The 19,710-nt window shown below is 43.4% G+C and overlaps 1 protein-coding gene across 7 annotated transcripts in view; it reads left to right on the plus strand.

Annotated features, from left to right (window-relative positions):
* Positions 1–13,951, plus strand: part of PROCR (protein C receptor) — a 20,605-nt gene extending 6,654 nt beyond the window's left edge. For 3 of the 7 annotated variants that reach the window (XM_070247410.1, XM_070247411.1, XM_070247409.1), the window contains 5 exons: positions 7,714–7,812; positions 8,243–8,393; positions 10,577–10,828; positions 11,258–11,536; positions 11,766–13,951. In XM_070247410.1, the coding sequence (XP_070103511.1) occupies positions 7,714–7,812; positions 8,243–8,393; positions 10,577–10,828; positions 11,258–11,536; positions 11,766–11,881 (897 nt within the window). In that variant the 3' untranslated portion in view covers positions 11,882–13,951. Of the gene's footprint in view, positions 1–7,713; positions 8,123–8,242; positions 8,394–10,576; positions 10,829–11,257; positions 11,537–11,765 lie in introns of those variants that run through there. The other 4 variants (XM_005604594.4, XM_070247412.1, XM_005604593.4 and 1 more) reach the window with 3 other exon arrangements.
* Positions 13,952–19,710: the final 5,759 nt, after the last annotated feature.

Here is a 19,710-nt window from a genome sequence, read left to right on the forward strand (position 1 = left end):
TAATCTTCCTCAAGCAAAAAAAGAGGAAGACTGGCAACAGATGTTAGCTCAGGGCGAACCTTCCTCATCTTCCCAGTTTTTATATTCTGTTTTGGACTGGCTTTGTCATCCTGCTAGTCTCCTTATTAATGAGTTAAATGAAACTTTGACCCATGCTCACTGTCTATTTGTATGAGAATAATGTTTTTAACATACTGAGAATTATCCTTGGCACTAAGTGTCAGACCCTGGGTTAAGTAATTCACAAGCCCACAATGCCCCTTTGAGATAGTTTCTATTTTATCCCTATTTTCCAGATGAGAAAGCTGAGGCACAAAAAATACAAAACAATTTTTTCAGTTCCAATTGCGTGCCAGGCACTTTGCTAGTCACAATTTTCTCTCCTTCCCTGAACATCCTATTTATTTATTCATTCACCCATAAACACGTATTGAGCACTTACTGTGTGCCAGATACTCTGCTAGGCTGGTGATAGAGAAATGTTAAAACACATTCCCTGCCCTCACAGCTTTTGGTGTGGGAGGACAGATGCTTAAACGGACAATTATCATGGGAAGAAGTAAGGGCTATGAAGAGGGGAAGGAGAGGGCTGTAGTAGAAGAGGGAATATCTAACCCAGACTTGTGAGCATGAAGTCAGGGAGGTCTTCCTGGAGTAGGTGACGCCTATTTTAATAGGTGTTAGATGAGTCAAAGAAGGGGGTGAGAATCATCTCAAGATGAAGTCTCAGTTCCCAGCGCAGTATGGCAGACTCTTCATCAGACTCCTGCTTACGCCTTCACATCACTTCTCCCTCCTCACCGTCTGTTCTGTTTTTGCTATACTTAAGTACTACCAATTTCTCAGATATTTTATACTCTTTCTCCTCTCACATTCTTTTGCACCTTCCTCTCCCTCTGTCTGAAATAACTTATCCCCTCGCCTTCTGCCCTACGCCCATTCCCACCCCTCACTTGTCCTGCAGGACCAGCTTAGGCATCACTACCTCTGAGAAGTCTTCTCTGACCCCAGGTTAAGTTAGAGGACTCTGCTCTCCCCAGGTGGCCCCCATGCTCCCCAACCCCAGTCCTCCACCTCTCTGGCCCTCTATCTTAATGCCTATCATACTGTATTATCACATGTCTCTCCCCTCCTTGATCATCTGCTTCCTAAGAAGGGATCTCATCTGCTTCAGGTCCCAGCAAATAGTAAGTGCTCAATAAATGCCCACTGAATAAAAGAATGAAGCAGCATATGAACAGCTCTAGAGGAAATAAAAACAGGAGAAAAGAGAGCTCTCAGAAACTATTAGAAATAACTTGTGAGCAGTCCACAGTAGCAGAAGCACAGAGTGTAGTGGCAATTGCTATGGACTAAGCTAATGAAAATGGTATGCCCAGAGCTGTACTAAGTGATTGACTTATATTATCTCATTTCATTCTCACAACAACTCCATAAGGCAGGTACTATTGTTCTTCCTGTTTTACTGATGGGCTCAAAGAGGCCACGTGGCACGCCCTAAATCCAATGGCTACCAAGTAGCAGAGCTGAGATGTGAACCCAGGTGGCTTTACCCCAGAGCCCGTGGCCTTGTCCTCTGTGTTACTATCTATATCACCTCCACTCTGGGTCCTAGGTGGAGGAAGTGGGCTAAGAAGAGAGCACAAAGATGCCCCTAGGAGTTTACAGTCCAGGAGAGAAGACAGGGGATAGAACACAGCAATATAACTACAGTGGGAGGCAAAGTTCTGTTGGTTTCGGGAGAAGAGTGTGAGGTCCCTTCTCGCTGGAGGCGTCTAGGAAGGCCTTTCCAAAGGAGGCGGTACCTGATGAAGAGTAGAATGTATGTAAAAAGGACAATGCCTCAGGGAGAAGTTGTTTATCTCAGCAATGCAAGGCTAGATTAACACCAGAAACAATGCATTTGCCACATTAACAAATTAAAGATGAAAAGTCACATGATCATCTCACTAGATAATGACAAAGAATTTGAAAAACTCAAAACATTCGTGATAAAAACTCAGCAAACTAGGAATAAAAAACTAGGAATAAATAATCCAATAAAGGGTATCTATTTTTTTAAAAAATACAGCAAACATCATATTTAATGGTAAAAACATTGAAAGCTTTCCTTTTTAAATCAGGAAAATGACATGAATACTCTCTTATATCTTCTATCATCATTTCTATTTAACATTGATACTAGCGGTCATAGCCAGAACAGTAAGTTGAGAAAAAGAAACTGTATAAAAGTTAGAAAAGAAGAAATAAAACTGTCACTATCTACTAGTGACATGATTATGCATATAGAAAATCCAAAAGAAACTATAAATAATTATTGGAATAAATAAAAGAGTTTATTAAGGTTTCTAGATACAAAATCAACCTGATGAAATGATTCTAAAATTTATGTATAGAAGTTCAGTATACGAAAACAGCCAAGACACTCTTGAAGAACAAAGTGGGAAGACTTAATTTACAAGATATGAAGATGCATTAGAAAACTATACGGGCCGGCCCGGTGGTGTGGTAGCTTTGTTCGCATGTCCCGCTTCTCAGGGGCCCGGGGTTCGCCGGTTCAGATCCCCGGTGTGGACATGGCACTGCTTGGCAAGCCATGCTGTGGTAGGCGTCCCACATATAAAGTAGAGGAAGATGGGCACGGATGTTAGCTCAGGGCCAGTCTTCCTCAGCAAAAAGAGGAGGACTGGCAGTAGTTAGCTCAGGGCTAATCTTCCTCAAAAAAAAAAAGGAAAACTATACTAATTGAGATAATGTGGCGTTAGTGCAAGGAGGAAAAAAAAAAGCCATTGAGACCAAATGGACACATTTACTGTAAGTCAGAGATGTCACTGCAAATCAGTACTGAAGGGCAGACTTTCCATAAGTGGTGCTGGAACAATCAGATATCTACACAAAAGAAACAAATCTTGACCTCCACTTCCCACCATACACCTGACGGTAAAAGACAAAACTATAAAAATTTTGAAAATAAATAGGAGAATATCTTCATGATGCCAGGGTAGGGAAGAATTTCTTAAACAAAGTACAAAAAGCATGAACTAATGGAAAAGATTGATAAAGTTGACCTGGAAATTAGAAACTTCTGTTTATCTAAGGACAAGATAAAGAAATTGAAAGGAACATTTGCGTGCTCTGTGTTCAGGAAACCAGGAGGAGCAGATTTGGTTGAGACTGGAATGCATGGAAAGATAGGGCTGGAAAGAGAGGCAGGAGCCAAGACAGGAATACCAGGCTCCCACCGCTTACTGGGCAGGCCAGGGCTAGAAGCATCCTGACTTTATGGGACTTCTTGACATGTTCCCAAAATTGGGGTGTGTTAGTGTCTACAGCAGAAAATCTGGTTGACTCATATCTGTTCCTTTGCCTCCCCTTCAGGAAACCATACTTAACATCTACCCTCCATTCTTCCTGCTGCAGGGTCAGTTCTGTTTGCTGCCCCCAAAGCCAAGCTCCTTTTTTTTCCTCTCCCACCCACTGAATACGTACTGTGTTCTGGCACTTTGTCTGAGTCATCTCATTTATCCTCATAGGATGGTCTAATAGTTAAGAATGCATGTTTTAGAGTCCAGCTCACCTGGGTTTGAGTCCCAGCTCTGTCTTTTGCTAGTTGCGTGTCTTCGAGCAGGTCCATTCACTGTTCTGTGCCTCTGTGTCCTCATCTGTAAAAAGGGAATAATGGCTGTTTCTTCATACTTTTCATAGGGCACTAATGAGAATAAAACATATGCACTGTGCTGGCTTAATACACTGCCTAGCACACTGTAATCTCTCAATACATGTTATTGTTCTTATTCCACATCCTAATGGGGGGGGGGGTGACCTCTTCAAGGCCCTCACTGCACTGTTAGCTGAATTGGGCCTGATTGGTAAAACCTCCTCTCTTCAGTAGCTCACAGGGGAGGGAGAGGGCTGGTCCTCTGAAGTCTAGCTGGGCACACTGCCAGCCCCTGGCTCAGCCCAGCTCCTGGCGGGGCCTCTCCTCACCCACTGGAGCTACACCAGCACTGGCCCCGCTCAGCTTCCTGTCTCCCTTATCTTCCCCCACCATGTACTCTCTGAGGTGGGAAATGCCACCACTTGCTTCCTTCACTTCCCTTTGCTCAGTGGGAACCTCATTCTTTAGGCCTCAGTCAAATACAGCTGCTGGCCCTGCACCCACTCTGCTCTGCGGTTTTCTGCCTCTCAGCCACCCAGGCCAGATGCAGCATAGGCTCTGGCTCCAACCACAGCATTTCCCTTCTCTTCCCCACCCCCAATTCTGGGTTTAGAAGGGGAAAAGGGGACACATCTGAAGCTGCCCCATTCACCAGCTTCCCTACTCCTCATACTCTTTTTGCGCTCCCTGTACCCAATCCCATATCCCCATCCTCTTTGAATTCAAATGCCTGCTCTTCACTTCCAAGCTGTGTGATCTTGGGCAAATTACTTAGCTCTTCTGGGCTTTAATCATCTCATCTGTACCATGGAGACAATGAGGCTAGTGCTATGGGCCCCAGAGGAAATGATAAATATAAAGCCCTAGCACAGAGTGTTAATTTTTGGCATGTTTTATATATAACGTAAATATTCAAGCATGTTGGAAGTATGTGTTCAAAAATGTATTGACAGAGAGTAATCCCCCAAAATATTTGAGATACTATGTGGTGGTTAAATTCACAAACTTTGGCATCAGAGAGACATGGGTTTAAATTATAGCTTTTGCTGTGTGACCTCAGGTCAGTCACTTACCCTCTCAGAGCCTCAGTCTCTTTATTAGTAAAATGATGTTAACAAAACCCACCTTGTAGGACTCACATACGGATAAAGCAAGATTATTTATTTAAAGAATTTAACACTGTTCCTAGCCACAACCAATGTTACCAATAATAATAATTGTTGTCTCTGCTATTTAAATTTCGGGGCACTGGTGTGTGAAGAGGGTGCTTGGGAAATAGCTGCTGCTGTTGCCACCTCTCCATGACAGATCTTAGCTAGTGGGAAAGACCCCTCTGCAATCAGCTCTGTGGATGGTGGTGGGGACCCACTTTAACCCCAGGGGCCCAGGCCCTACCTACTTTGATTGAAGACTGACAGCACTCAATTCCAAATTGATTCAATTATATACTTTGTTACCCTCCATCCCAAAGCACCCTTCAAACCCTCAAGCGAAAAAAAAAGGCAAAGCGAAAAGATGCACAAACTCACTAGGAATCAGATAAAGCAAAGCAAAACCAAAATGAAGTGCCATTTCACACGCAACCACCTGAGAATGCCAAGGGTTGGCAAGGATGTGGAGTGAGGGATCTCTCACGCGCCGCTGGGAATGTAGATTGGCCCAACCTCTTTGTAAAACAGTTTGGCAATATCTATTCCACTCCCAGGTTGGCACCTCCAAAAACTCTCCCACATATGCACAAGAAAACACGGACAAGAACATTCATATCAGCATTGTTTGTAATAGCGAAAAACTGGGGGAAAAACTTTACTGTCTAACAACAGGAAAATGGATAAATAAATTGCAGTATATTCATAAAATGGCATTTTATAAAGCAGTGGAAATTAACGGACCCACACATAGCAACATGGGTGAATCTTGTTAATATGTTAGGTGGAAAAAGCAAGTTTCAGAGGAATACATGCACTTAAATCCCATTTATATAAAGCTCAAAATGTGCAAAATACTGCTATATATTGCTTACGGATATATACATATGTAGTGTAAGTATATAGAAATGGAAGGAAAGGAAAATAGCAAATTCCAACTAGTGGTTACTTTGAGGGGCCGGGCCGGAGTGAGAGAGACATGGCTGAAGAGGACTGCACTGGGGGCTTCAATTATATTGATATTTTCTTTCTTATGCTGGGTGGCAGGGACATGTATGTTTCTAATAAACTTCTTCAAGCATGAAATAATTCTTTAAATATGAAATATTTCATAATAATCTTTTATAAAAGGCAAGACAATGTAATAGGCAGTGATTTAAGTCCTTCCACTTTTCCTGAGTCCCAGTCCAGGGAAACAAGGCCCCCATTCTTCTTCCAACTAGACCATTTTGGTGAGCTGGAAAAAGATTTTAATGCTATTTCTTAGCTAGTTTGCAACAGCTGAGAGCTGAGCATGGACATTCATCAGAGAATGGGAACCTCGTGGGTGTCCAGGGTTTGGCCCAACGCCATATGATATCAACTCTTCCTTCAAGGAACAGTATATAAAATAAAAACTTAAACCCCCCCCTCAGCCATTTACCTAATCCCATTCCCCAGGAGCAATCTCTATTGACAGTACCTTCCAGGTATTCTTCCTATGTATATACAAATACACAGATAAATAAAGGTTTTTTTAAATATGAGAATGGACTTATATATGGATTACTTGTATAGAAGTAAAATTTTTAAATTAAAAATCGATGGAATTATACTATATGTATTGTTCCACACTGTCTTTTTTCACTTGTCAATGTCTCATGTCAATATATAAGCTCACTCTCTTTTACCATAGTATTACTTAAACTTTTATGTTTAATCCAACCAGAAATATATGATCACACATAGATGTAAAAACTTCAAACAATACAGAGTGATAAAACCCTTCACGAAATAGAGTGATAAAGCCTTTCACAAGATTGCCACCCCTAACACACACACACACACACATTTGTATACACTCTTAATCTCAGATCTTTCCCTGGAGATAAACCACTACTATATTTGATGTACATCCTTCCAGATTCATTTACTCCCATAAAGAAATATGTTGTTTAGTTGTTGTGTGTGTGGTTGACATATAAATGGTTCTAAATTATACATAATGTTCTGCAACTTACTCTTGGAGAGGTATGCACATCGTAACTCTCATTCAGTGACCCATTTAGCTGATATTTATTATTTATTTATTACCATATTTACTATGTGTACTATTCTAGACACAGTAGTGAACAAGACGGACAGTGTCTACTCTCACGGAGCTTACGTTGTGGTGGGGCATTCAGACGATAAACGTAAATGAATAGGTAATATAATTTCAGGTAGTAATAGGATGAAAAGAGAGTGGGGGTTGGGCAGTGGAGGGCTATTTTTTTAACTGCATAGTATTCTGCAGCATGGATTATCATAGTTTAGGGGATTCACTTTCAGATTTTTCTACTTGCTTCCTAGAATAAGAGTACCTCTTACACTGCTATCCAAAACCCATCATAGAAACACAAATGCACAAAACCGAAACACACACATATACAACTGAACAAATATTTTATGAAATAATCCTTACCCCTATTAAGGGTGATGAACTAAAAATTTTTGTTCTGCTCTATTTCATTAAAAAAAAAACCTGCTAATCATGGCCTACTAAATTGTTTTCGCTGTCCACTAATAGATTGTGATCTCAGTTTGAAAAGTATTGCTTCACTGAGATTTAGATTGTTCATAATTCTCCCCTATTACAAACAATGCTGCAGTGAGCTGCTTTATGCTCATTCTGGGACTATTTCTGAGAACAAGATCCCTGATTGTGTAATTAGTATTTACTGAAAATTCTGATAAAAGCATGCTGGAAAACTGAATTCTAATCTCGGATCCGTTACCACCATGATGTATAAACTTTGCGCAAGTCTCTGCACCTCTCCTGGCCTCGGTTTGTTTTTTCGTTTTTTTTTTTTTTTTTGAAAGATTGGCACCTGCACTAACATCTGTTGCCAATCTTCTTCTTTTTTTTTTTCCTTCCTCTCCCCAAAGGCCCCCAGTACATCGTTGTATATTCTAGATGTGAGTGCCTCTGGTTGTGCTCTGTGGAACCCGCCTCAGCGTGGCCTGATGAACCCAGGATCCAAACCGGTGAAACCCCGAAGCAGAGCGTGAGAACTTAGCCACTCGGCCACGGGGCGGGCCCCTGGGCCTCAGTTTTCCCATCAGGAGTCTGCTGATACTACACCCTAGAGCCTGCTCTAAGTTTAAAGCCAATGCCCCACCCCCTGACTCAGCGAGGGCAGGACTTCTCTCCAAGCCCTTCTCCCCCTTTTCCGCTCCCTGTTCCTCGGAAGCGGCCCTGGGAAAAGGGAGAAGGCAGGTCTGGACAGAAGGGCGCGCTGCAGGGCGGGGCAGGAGGGCAGAGGGAGGCCAGCCCCCTAGTAGGAAATGAGACAGGGTAAGAACAACACTTTATAAGCCTGATGTCCTCTTCCTCCTCCGATCCCCTGGCCACCTTCCAGCCTCCTCCTTTTAGCCTCCTCCCCTCCCAGACAGTCCTCAGTTCTTTCTCCCCTAGGCTGCAGCTGGCCGCAGCCTCCAATCGGCCAGAGCCAGGAACCCAGGTGGGATCAAGAATCTCAGACCCAGGATGTTGACAACATTGTTGCCACTGCTGCCTCTACTGCTCCTGCCGGGCTGGGCCCTCTGCAGCCAGGAAGCCTCAGACGGTGAGTGGAGGGCAGCTCTCCTGCCTCGGGGCGGTTCTGGAGACTCTCAGCCTGTCTGCGTACATGGGCAAGACCAGAGGACCTTGTCCCACAGTGTCTGTCTGCGGCCGGCTGGATCTCTCTGTAGGGCAGGCAGGGTCCTGGGGACTGGATGTGTCCCAAAGCCAAGGCGAGGGAGTACAGCTCAGCCCACGGGAACGGGGGAGATGGAGGACGCTGGGGGGAAACAGGACTGGAAAAATAGGAAAGGGATGGGTAGAAAGGGTTAGGGAATTATCCTCGGGAGAGGGGAGAGATGGGGAGAAGTCTGGAAAGGGAGAGCTCTCTCCTTTCCAGGTGGATGGAGGGTGATGGTGGATGAAGGTGAGTCTAGGGAAGATGAGATGAGAGATGGAAGGAATGGGAAGAGACCGGAAGACTTGGGGAAAGACTGAGGCTGAGATATGTGAGGCAGGAAGGTGAAGGAAGGTGAGGTAGAGAAGGTGAAGACAGACTGGGGGCAGCTGGTGAGGTGAAATTCAGGAGAAAGAGAAGATGAGCTCAACGGGAGAACTCAGAGGGGTCAGGCTGCCTGAAGTGGCTCCATTTCAGCAGGGAAGGGGCATTATTGCCTGGCATTGTAATTGCTCAGGGGCCTTCTCTCCCCTCTCCCCTAATCTCTATAGCTTCAGTCAGAGAGGGAGCAAATAATAACGAATATACAGTCAGTACTCACTATGGCTAATACATGTATTGATTCACTTAATCCCACAGAATCTCTCCAAGGTGGATAATATTATCTCCATCTCTCAGAGGAGGAGAGTGGGGCACAGAGCAGTTAAGAACTTTGTCTAGGGTTAACCACATAGACATGCTTATTCACACCTGCAGACAGAGAGCACAACTTCTCCAATGCTAACGTGGACAAGACACACCCCCCCACACATTTACAACCCCAGACTCACTCCTTCCTCAAAGATTCTCTGGGTACCAACTCTGTGCCAGGCTCTTACTGGGTGTAGGAGGCAGAGATAACCAGATATGATTCTATAGCCCAGAGGAGCCCAGTGTAGCCTGTGTGTTTGGAGACAGTTATATAGAATCTGGGATCACTGAAACAGACCCACTGTGTCTGGGAGGGTAAAGAGGAGAGGCATCAGGAAAACTTCTCCAAGGAGAGGGCAGCTAAACTGGGTCTTGAAGCATGAAGAGAAGTTTGCCAGGAGGCAAAGCAACCCACACATGCTATTCACATGTCAGCCAAAAGGAAGCATGAGGAACTCCGAGTAGTTGGATATATTTAAGCACAGAAAAGAGGCTGAAAAAAGCAGGTGGGTCCTGGTCTCTGGCAGCCTTGAATGCCAGGCTAAAGACTTTGGACTTGATTCTGTGGACAGATACCCTATGGTGAGGCAGTACAGCTGAGTAGCTAAAAGTGCTGGACTGGGACTGGCCTGCCTTCAAACCTTGGCTCTCCCATACCATTTGAGCCTGTTTCCCATATGGACTGGTGTTAATAATAGTCGCCGCTGCATTAATCTAATGGGAGGAAGGTACAAATAAGATAAAGTATGTAAAGTACAGTGCCCAGCTCATAATAAGCACTTAATAGCTATTAGCTATTATTATTATTATTATGGATAGGGGAGTGTGTCACTGGAAGATTTTAAACAGGAGAAGGACATAATCTTATTTCTGGGTCAGGTAGAGGTCAGATTAGAAGGTGTGAAACTGAAAAATGAGGGCAGGGGGATGAGGAAGGAAGTTACTACCCCAGTCCAGATGAGAACCTATGAGGCCTGAAATAGGGACACGGCAGAGGAGACAGGGAACAGGAGATGCAATTGGAATTTTACTGTAGGTCAAGATTTGTTAACCAACCGGAAATGTGGGGGAAGGGGGGAGAGAGAGAAAGCAGATTAGGGCGGCTCTTCCACTGACTGTTTGGATTACCATGGAGCAAGTGGCTTCCACTCTTCTGGCCTCAGTTTCCTGATCTGTAAAAGGAAGATAATAATCCCTGTACTGCCATCCTGGCAGGGCTGCTGTGAGCATCAAACGGGAGGAAGCGTGGGAGGACACTTTGTAGTTAGGAAGGGCTGAGAAGGTGGGCAGCCGGCCTCTGGGTAGGGGGTTATTATCTCTGGCTACACGCCGACCCCTCCCACGCCGGCCAGGCCTAACGCACTGACTCCTGCCCCCAGGCCCTCGGAACCTCCACATGCTCCAGATCTCCTACTTTCTCGACCCCGATCAAGTGTGGCACCAGGGGAACGCATCGCTGGGGGGGCTGCAGACGCACATGCTGGAAGGCCCGGGCACCAACGTCACGATCCTCCAGCTGCAGCCCTTGCAGGACCCCGAGAGCTGGGCGCTCACAGAGAAGAGGCTGCAGCTCTACCTGAGCCACTTCTCCGGCTTCGTGCAGCTGGTGCACCGGGAGCGGCACGTGGCCTGTGAGTGGAGCGCACCCCGGGAGCCTGGCCTGGGCGGCGCTGGTCAGGGCAGGTGGCAGGCGTGGCCCGTGGGTGAGATATGACAGGGGCGGGCCTGTGGGGAAATGAGGTCAGGGAGGGGGTCTTGTGGATGGGCCTGGCACCGTGGGCCTGGTCTTGTGTGAGCGGGCTGCGGAGCCCAGCGGCGGCAGGGCGCCTACTTTTGCTGATTGCTGGGTGGGAGGTTGAGGCTGGAGAGGAGTGGGTGTCCTAGTTGACGGGCCCTCTGTCAGGCTCTCTTCCTGCTGGCGTGATCTCGGGGTAGATTGTTTTGGAAGGCCCTGTCCCTGATTCTCCCTGAACCCTGAAAGTTCACTTCCCCCTGGTGGATATCCCCGCACACCTAGCAGCCTCTCCACACACCCCCCTGACTCTGAACCCCATCCACAGTTCCTCTGACCATTCGCTGCTTCCTGGGCTGTGAACTGCCTCCTGAGAGCTCTCAAGCCCATGTCTTCTTCGAAGTGGCTGTGAATGGAAGCTCCTTTGTGAGTTTCCAACCAAAGACAGCCTCATGGGTGGCAGGGTCCCAGGCACCCTCCAAAGTGGTCACCTACACCCTGCAGAAGCTCAACACCTTCAATCAGACGAGCTATGAACTGCTGGAATTCCTGCAGGACACCTGTGTGCAGTATGTGCAGGAACACCTCGCCGTGAAGAACTTGAAAGGTATGACGGGATTGGAGAGGGGCCTGTGTTGGGTGGGTTCCAAGCAAATGGATGGATACCTTGAGCAATAGGAGGCCCAGGACTTGGGGTTTGGGTCAGAGTACACACAGCTGAAGTCAGTTGGTGAATTAGTCTCCTTCCTTTGGGGCTGAAATCCCTTGAGGTTTGACTCAAACCATGGACTTCTTGGGGGTATGTTCTTCAGGCTAACTCTTTGCATATTCTACAGGGAGCCAAACAGGCCGCTCCTACACTTCGCTGGTCCTAGGCGTCCTGGTGGGCAGTTTCATCATCGCTGGTGTGGCTGTAGGCATCTTCCTGTGCACAGGTGGACGGCGGTGTTAATTACTCTCCAGCCGCCTCTGAAAAAGGGCTGGACCGATGGGGGCTGGCAAAGGAAGATCGCAGCTCACTGCAAAACCAGACTCCCCATCTGGGACATTATATACCAGCACATTTGGAGTGGCAACTCCTTTCTTCTCCCAGATCTGTCCACCAAGAGTTTGGGGGAAGGGAGGTGAGGAAGCTAGGTAGACAGAGTACTTGGTTTGCTAAGAACCTAAGAACTTGCACGCTTTGCTGAATTGGTCTGAGAAGTGAATGCTTATCTCTTTGTGGAAAACAGATGATGGAGTTGGGGCAGGGGAATCTATGGCCTTCTGTCCAAAGACAGAATCACCTGAGGCATTCAAAACACATAACCAAATAAAACAAGTCATCCACAACCAAAATAAACAATTCAGTGCTTCCAGGTGTGTCCGACTTGGGAAGGGATACTGGTAAAAGAGAGGTAGAAAGAAATAACCAGAGAAATGATGGAAGTGTAAAATCCAAGTCATATGGGGGCCAGGAGTTATTAATCAATTAACAATAATAATAAATTCCTTACTTATGTATAAGGCATTGTTATTTCCTCTACTTTGTAAAACTTCTGGAAAAGTAGACTATACCCTTTATTTCTCATCTCCTCTTCACTCTTCAACCCACTGCAGTGTGACTTCTCTAGAAACTGCTCTAAGATCATCAATGACTGCTAATTGTGAAACCTTCATCTTCTATGATATCTGCAACATATCACTTTGTGGACTAGAACTCTCTTTTTACTCCAACTTCTGTGATGCTATACTTCTAATTTTTAGAAACTATTCTGGCCCCTCAGTCAATCCCTTTGCCTATGTCATCTTATTAAATTCACCTTGGAAATGTTGACTTCCTTAGAATTCCGTTTTTTGGCTTCTTTTGTTCCCCTTTAAACTGTACCCTTTCTGGGTGACCTACTAACTTCCATGGCTTCAAATGCCGTCTATCTTTGGTGATTTCCAAGGGGAAGCAATAGAATCTTGTTTTTAAAAGCATCAGACAGACTCAAGTTTTACTTCTTTGAGCCAGGCATTTAACTTCTTCAAGTCTCAGTTTCTTCATAAGCAAAAGGTATAATAAAATATATAAAAAGGGTATAATAAAAAGAACACCTACCTCATAGAGGCATTATGAGTATTAAATAAGATAATATATATAATATAATATATGCATACTCAATAAATATAGCACTTGCTGCTGACCTCCAGACTCCCCCATTTGCATTGATTCTTGAAAATCATCTCTATCTTAATGTTTTGCAGACATTTCAGAGTCAAGATGTTCAAAATTACATTCCTTATCTTTCTCCCCAAATCTGTCCTCTCTCTTGTGTTGTTTAGTATCAGTTAAACAGAATTACCATCAAATCATATCAATATAGAGACCTCAGTGTTAATGTTTATTTACTCCCTCTTCATCCCCACCTACAAAGTACGATATCTATAGAATCCATTCCCTCCTATCCACTCCATTGCTTTTGTTCAAGATATCATAATTAATCTATTTTTCTGTGCCACCCAGTTCTATCTTCAAAGAAAGACTTGCTGTTGAGCTACAGGGAGTACAGCCAACAGATAACCTCTAGCTGCTTCAGTTCCTTCAGTGTCCGCCTCACCTGCCAGGAACAGTCCTGAACAAGGTCACGCTCATCCTGGGGCTGTCTTCATCCAGTGACTGAGCAAAGCAGGAGTATAAACATTCACCATGCTGGCCCACTGCAGGGCAATTCTGATGAGCAATATTCACTCCAGAGCTCCTTGCCAGGTTGGCTAGGTCTTTGTCAGATCTACATTGCAGTTTGACTTCTCCCTCTACTCAATCCCTCTTTCCTCCCCCCAGTTAATATCTTGCACCTCAAACTCTGTCTCAGCATCTGCTTCCAGAAAACCCGACCTATGACTGACAATCTGTCTCTCTCTCCAAATTGAGAGCTTTTCTCAGTCTTTTGTCTGGACCATGGCAACGGCCTCCTCCTAATTGTTCTCCTAGCCTCTAATTTCTCTGAGTTCTAATTCATCCTCATCTAATACATGGCAATAAAAAAAATAGATCTGATCATGTCATTGTTCTGTTTTTTAAGTTTCCCATCTTACTGAGCTAAATTCAGAATCCTCAAAATGACAGAATACAACAGTAGTAACACAGAAGTTTACAAAGAGAAAAGTGAAAGACCCCTGCTTTCTCCTCCGCACTAAACCCTTACCCCAAAGGGTTGCCAAGATTCTTAGTTGCAAGCAATAGAAAGCAATTTTGCCAACATAAGGGGGAAATAAATATATGGGAAGGTTATCAAATAATCCTCAGAGGTGATGAGAAGCTCAGCTAATCATGCTCAGAAAATAGATCCGGGGATCACAGCCAAAGTCATAACACAGGAATGGTCTAGTTAAGGATACCACAGCTGGAACCACCATCTCCATCACCACTGCATGCCGCCATCTTAAATGAATTCTACCCTTTCCCGTGTCTTTACACTATTTGTTCAAGATTGAAAGTCCTGGTAGGGGCATCCAAAAGACCAAATCTAGCTCATTTGCCTTTGCCTTAGCTGCAAGGGGGGAGAAAGGAAACCTTTAGGTATCTTTGGCTTCTCTTGTGGGAGGTGGGACCCTGTCTCCCATTAAGATTCACACAGAGAAAGAGGTTTCAGATGTTGAGAAACCAAAACGAAAAACAAAACCCTAAAAATATTCACTATATCTCTTACTATCAATTTATTTACTCATTCAGTAAACATTTATCAGTAACTTCAATGTACAAGGTATTATTCCATGTACATTGGAAGTACAAAATGATTAAAACAGGTCCTTCTCGAGGAGCTCATTATTTACTGGGGAAAGTAAAACATATACAAATGAGAATAATACAAGACAGGATATCCTAAAAAGTGAAAGAAACATATAAATAAAAATGTTGTGTTGTGATTTACTGTCGTAGCTATCATTTACATATTGCTTTATCGTTCTTCGAATGCTTTAATTTGCATTTATCATTTAGTGCTCGCTGAGATCTTCTAACATAGGTGTTCTCCTCATTTCAGATTAGGAAACATGATTAGTGAAGATAGTAAACAAAACAAAGTAAGTGGCAGAGCCAGGATTCAAACCCATGCCTTTGTGTCCTAGAATTTATGCTTTTTCTCCTCTACTAAAACTAAGAGAATCAGAGGAATCTGAGGGGGAAATGGGATTTGTGGATGGGTAAGCTGTAACCATGCCCAGATAGGAAACATAGAAGAGCTTAAGTAATGGCACAGAGGTAGGAAAAAGCAGAGTAAATTTTAGGAAGGATAACTAGCCCCATGTGATTGGACAATAGAGGAATGGTGGGAAATGAGACTGGAAAGTAAGCTGGAGTTTCAGCATTGGACCTCTAGAGCCCCGTGAAGGAGTGTGTTCTTTACATGGTAAAAAAAAAAAAAAACTAGGAAATTTTTGAAGGTTGGTGGACAGAAAGCTGCTGAACTCTTCTTTCCCCTTTCAGCTGCATTGTAAAAATGTAAAAATGGGGCTTCAAACAGGTTGAGACCTACCCTCTCTCAAGGAGAGGATGGAAAGAAGCCAGTCTGGAGAAGAGTGAAATCTTGGAGTGTGAGCCAGATGTACTCAGGCTCTGAGAATTATGCCCTTTCTTCTTTTTTTTTTTAAAGATTGGCACCTGAGCTAACAACTGTTACCAATCTTCTTTTCTTTTCTGCTTTTTTTTTTCTCCCCAAATCCCCCCCAGCACATAGTTGTGTAGCTTTTTTTAGTTGTAGGTCCTTCTAGTTGTGGCACATGGGATGTCGCCTCAACGTGACCTGAGAAGTGGTGCCATGTCTGCGCCCAGGATCTGAACCAGCAAAACCCTGGGCCGCGGGAAGCAGAGCGCACGAAATTAACCACTCAGCCACAGGGCGGTCCCCACGCCCTTTCATCAGTGCTGCCACTGCGATAGTTCAGGCCCTCACCAGCTCTAACCTGACTACTAGAATCAGGTCTTACTCATTTTTAGTTGCCATCAGAATGCTGTTTCTAAAACATGCCAATCTTTTGCTCAGAAGGCATTAGTTCTTCCACTGTCCATAGGACAAAATCCAAACTGCTTACTGTGGAGTTCAAGACCCTCCACAATCCAGCGCCAGACTGTCTTTCCTCTAGCTTCATCTTCAACTCCTCTGTCTTAGTGCGTTCAGGCCGACATGACAAAAATATCATAGACTGGGTGGCTTAAACAACAAACATTGATTTCTCACAGTTCTGGAGGCTGGGAATTCCAAGTTCAAGGTGCTGGCATATTTAGTGTCTGCTGAGAAGAGTCCTAATCCCATTTATGAGTGTTCTACTCTCATGACCTAATTGCCTCCCACAGGCTGCACCTCCAGATACTGTCACATAGGAGATTCGGCTTCAACATATGAATGGGGGAGGGGACAAACATTCAGTCTATAGTACCTCCTCCTCTCTTTTCTCTTTTTTTTTTTAAAGATTTTATTTTTTCCTTTTTCTCCCCAAAGCCGCCCAGTACATAGTTGTATATTCTTCGTTGTGAGTCCTTCTAGTTGTGGCATGTGGGACGCTGCTTCAGCGTGGTTTGATGAGCAGTGCCATGTCTGCGCCCAGGATTCGAACCAACGAAACACTGGGCCGCCTGCAGCGGAGCGCGTGAACTTAACCACTTGGCCACAGGGCCAGCCCCATCCTTTTTTTTTTTTTTTTTTTTTTTTTTGAGGATGATTAGCCCTGAGCTAACATCTGCCGCCAATCCTCCTCTTTTTGCTGAGGAAGCCTGGCTCTGAGCTCACATCCTTGCCCATCTTCCTCTACTTTATATGTGGGACGCCTACCATAGCATGGCTTGCCAAGTGGTGCCATGTCTGTACCTGGGATCTGAACTGGCAAACCCCGGGCCGCTGAAGCAAAACGTGCGCACTTAACCACTGCACCACCAGGCCAGCCCTGCCCTCCTCCTCTCTCAATCTACCTTTTAGCCCCTCCAAACCACTGCCGTTTTCTCAAAATACCCTGTCCTTTCTGGTCATGCCATTTCATGTCATATTCTTTTCTCTCCCTAGCAAACTCCTATTCATCTTTTGAAACCTAGCTCAAATGTCCTCTGTGAAGCTATCCATGATTCTCCTATACGTAGTTATTTATTCTCTCCTCTGTACTCCCAAAGCATGTTTTACAATCCTTATTAGAACACTGTCACCTTGTAGTGTAATAATTTCTGTCTTCTATTCTGGAATGTGAGCTCTTCGAAAGGTAAAAATTGTATCACCTAATCCAGGACCAGTACAAAGTAGCCGCTTGATATAATTGGAATGAATTAATATTGTGGGCATTGCCCAGGCATCCTCCTTCCTATGCTAAGTTCAGTAGTAGGTATTCAACAAATATGTTTGACAAAATGAATTAGTATTTGAAGGAATGAATGTGGCCTGAATTGTAGTTTTGACTCTGCTATTGTCTAGCTGTGTGATTTGTACAGTCACTTCACCTCACTGATTCTGTTTTCTCATCTATAAAATGAGAAAAGAAATCTATGGCCTGCTTATTTTATATTGCTGTTATAAGGATAACAAAAGACAATGGATATGAAAGCAATTTAACCACTGCAAAGCACTGTACATGTATAAGAGGTTATTGTTATTATTAAAAAGCAATAGCTAGGGCTGGCCTGGTGACGTAGTGGTTAGGTTTGCATGCTCTGCTTTGGCAGCACAGGGTTTGCGGGTTCAGATCCCAGGTGCAGACCTACACACTGCTCATCAAGCCATAATGTGGCAGCATTCCACGCACAAAACAGAGGAAGACTGGCACAGATGTTAGCTCAGGGACAGTCTTCCTCAAACAAAATGAGGAAGATTGGTATCAGATGTTAACTCAGGGTCAATCTTTCAAAAAAACAAAAAGAAGGGAAAACAATAAGACAGCTGGAGTGGCTAAACAAATATCAGACAAATTCGACTTTAAGACAAAAAGAGTTATGAGATAATGAAGGACATTTTATAATGAGGAAAGGGTCAATCCATCAGGAAACTGTAACAATTATAAACATATATGACCTAACAACGAAGCCTAAAAAATACATAAAGCGAAAGTGACACAATTGAAGAGAGAAATACGCAATTCAGCAATACTAGCTGGAGACTTCAATAGCCCATTTTTGATAATGGCAGAAAATCAATAATGACACAGAAGACTCAAACAACACTATCAACCAACTAGACCTAATACACATCTATGGAACACTCCATCCAACAACAGCAGAATGCATAAGCTTCCTAAGCACACCTGCACCTTTTTCAAGGACAGATCATATGTTAGGCCATGAAACAAGTCTCGGTAACTTAAAAGGAAATCATTTAAGGCATGTTCTCTGACCACAGTAGAATTAAATTAGAAATCAACAACGGAGGAAATTTGGAAAATTCACAAATATGTGTGTAAACAACACATTCCTAAATAAACAATAGGTCAAAGAAAAAAAATCACTAGGTAAATTAGAAAGTCCCTTGAGGTGAATGAAAACAAAAACACAACATATCAAAACTTATAGGATATAGCTAGATTAGTTAGAGATAGGGGAAAATATAGCTGTAACTGCCTATATTAAAAAAGAAGAAATATCTCAAACCAGTAACCTAACTTTCCACCTAAAGAAGCTAGAAAAAGAGGAGCAATCTAAATGCAAATCAAGCAGAAGGGAAGTGATAAGGATTACAGCAGGCAAATGAAATAGAGACTAGAAAAACAATAAAGAAAATCATCAAAACCAAAAGTTGGTTCTTCAAAAAGATCAACAAAATCGACAAAACTTTAGCTAGACTTATCAAGAAAAAAGAGAGAAGGTCAAATTACAAAAATTATTACAGAAATAAAAATGATTATAAGGAATACTATAAACAACTGTATGCCAACGAATTAGATAACTTGGATGAAATGGACAAATTCCTAGAAAGACACAAATCAGAAGAAATAGAAAATCTAAATAGACCTATAACAAGTAAAGAAATTGAATTAGTAATTTTAAAACTTCCCACAGACACATGTAAAAGAATGAAAATAGACCATTCTCTTACACCATTCACAAAAATAAACTCAAAATGGATCAAAGACTTAAAGGTAATACCTGAAACCATAAGACTTCTAGAAGAAAATATACGCAGTACACTCTTTGACATCAGTCTTAAAAGGATCTTTTCGGACACCATGTCTCCTTGGACAAGGGAAACAATAGAAAGAATAAACAAGTGGGATTTCATCAGACTAAAGAGCTTCTACAAGGTAAGAGAAAACAGGATTGAAATGAAAAGACAACCCACCAACTGGGAAAAAATATTTGCAAATCATATATCTGACAAAGGGTTAATCTCCATAATATATAAAGAACTCACACAACTCAACAACAAAAAATCAAACAACTTGATCAAAAAATGGGCAGGGGATATGAACAGACATTTCTCCAAAGAAGACATATGGATGGCCAATAGGCACATGAAAAGATGCTCACCATCACTGATCATCAGGGAAATGCAAATCAAAACTACACTAAGATATCACCTTACACCCGTTAGAATGGCTCTAATAACCAAGACAAAAAATATCAAATGTTGGAAAGGGTATGGAGAAAAAGGGACCCTCATACACTGCTGGTGGAAATGCAAACTGGTGCAGCCACTATGGAACACAGTATGGAGATTTCTCAAAAAATTAAAAATAGAAATACCATATGACCCAGCCATCCCACTACTGAGTATCTATCCAAAGAACTTGAAATCAGCAATTCAAAGAGACTCATGTACCCCTATGTTCACTGTAGCCTTATTCACA

This window comes from Equus caballus, chromosome 22, assembly GCF_041296265.1.
Source record: "Equus caballus isolate H_3958 breed thoroughbred chromosome 22, TB-T2T, whole genome shotgun sequence".
Lineage (NCBI taxonomy): Eukaryota > Metazoa > Chordata > Mammalia > Perissodactyla > Equidae > Equus > Equus caballus.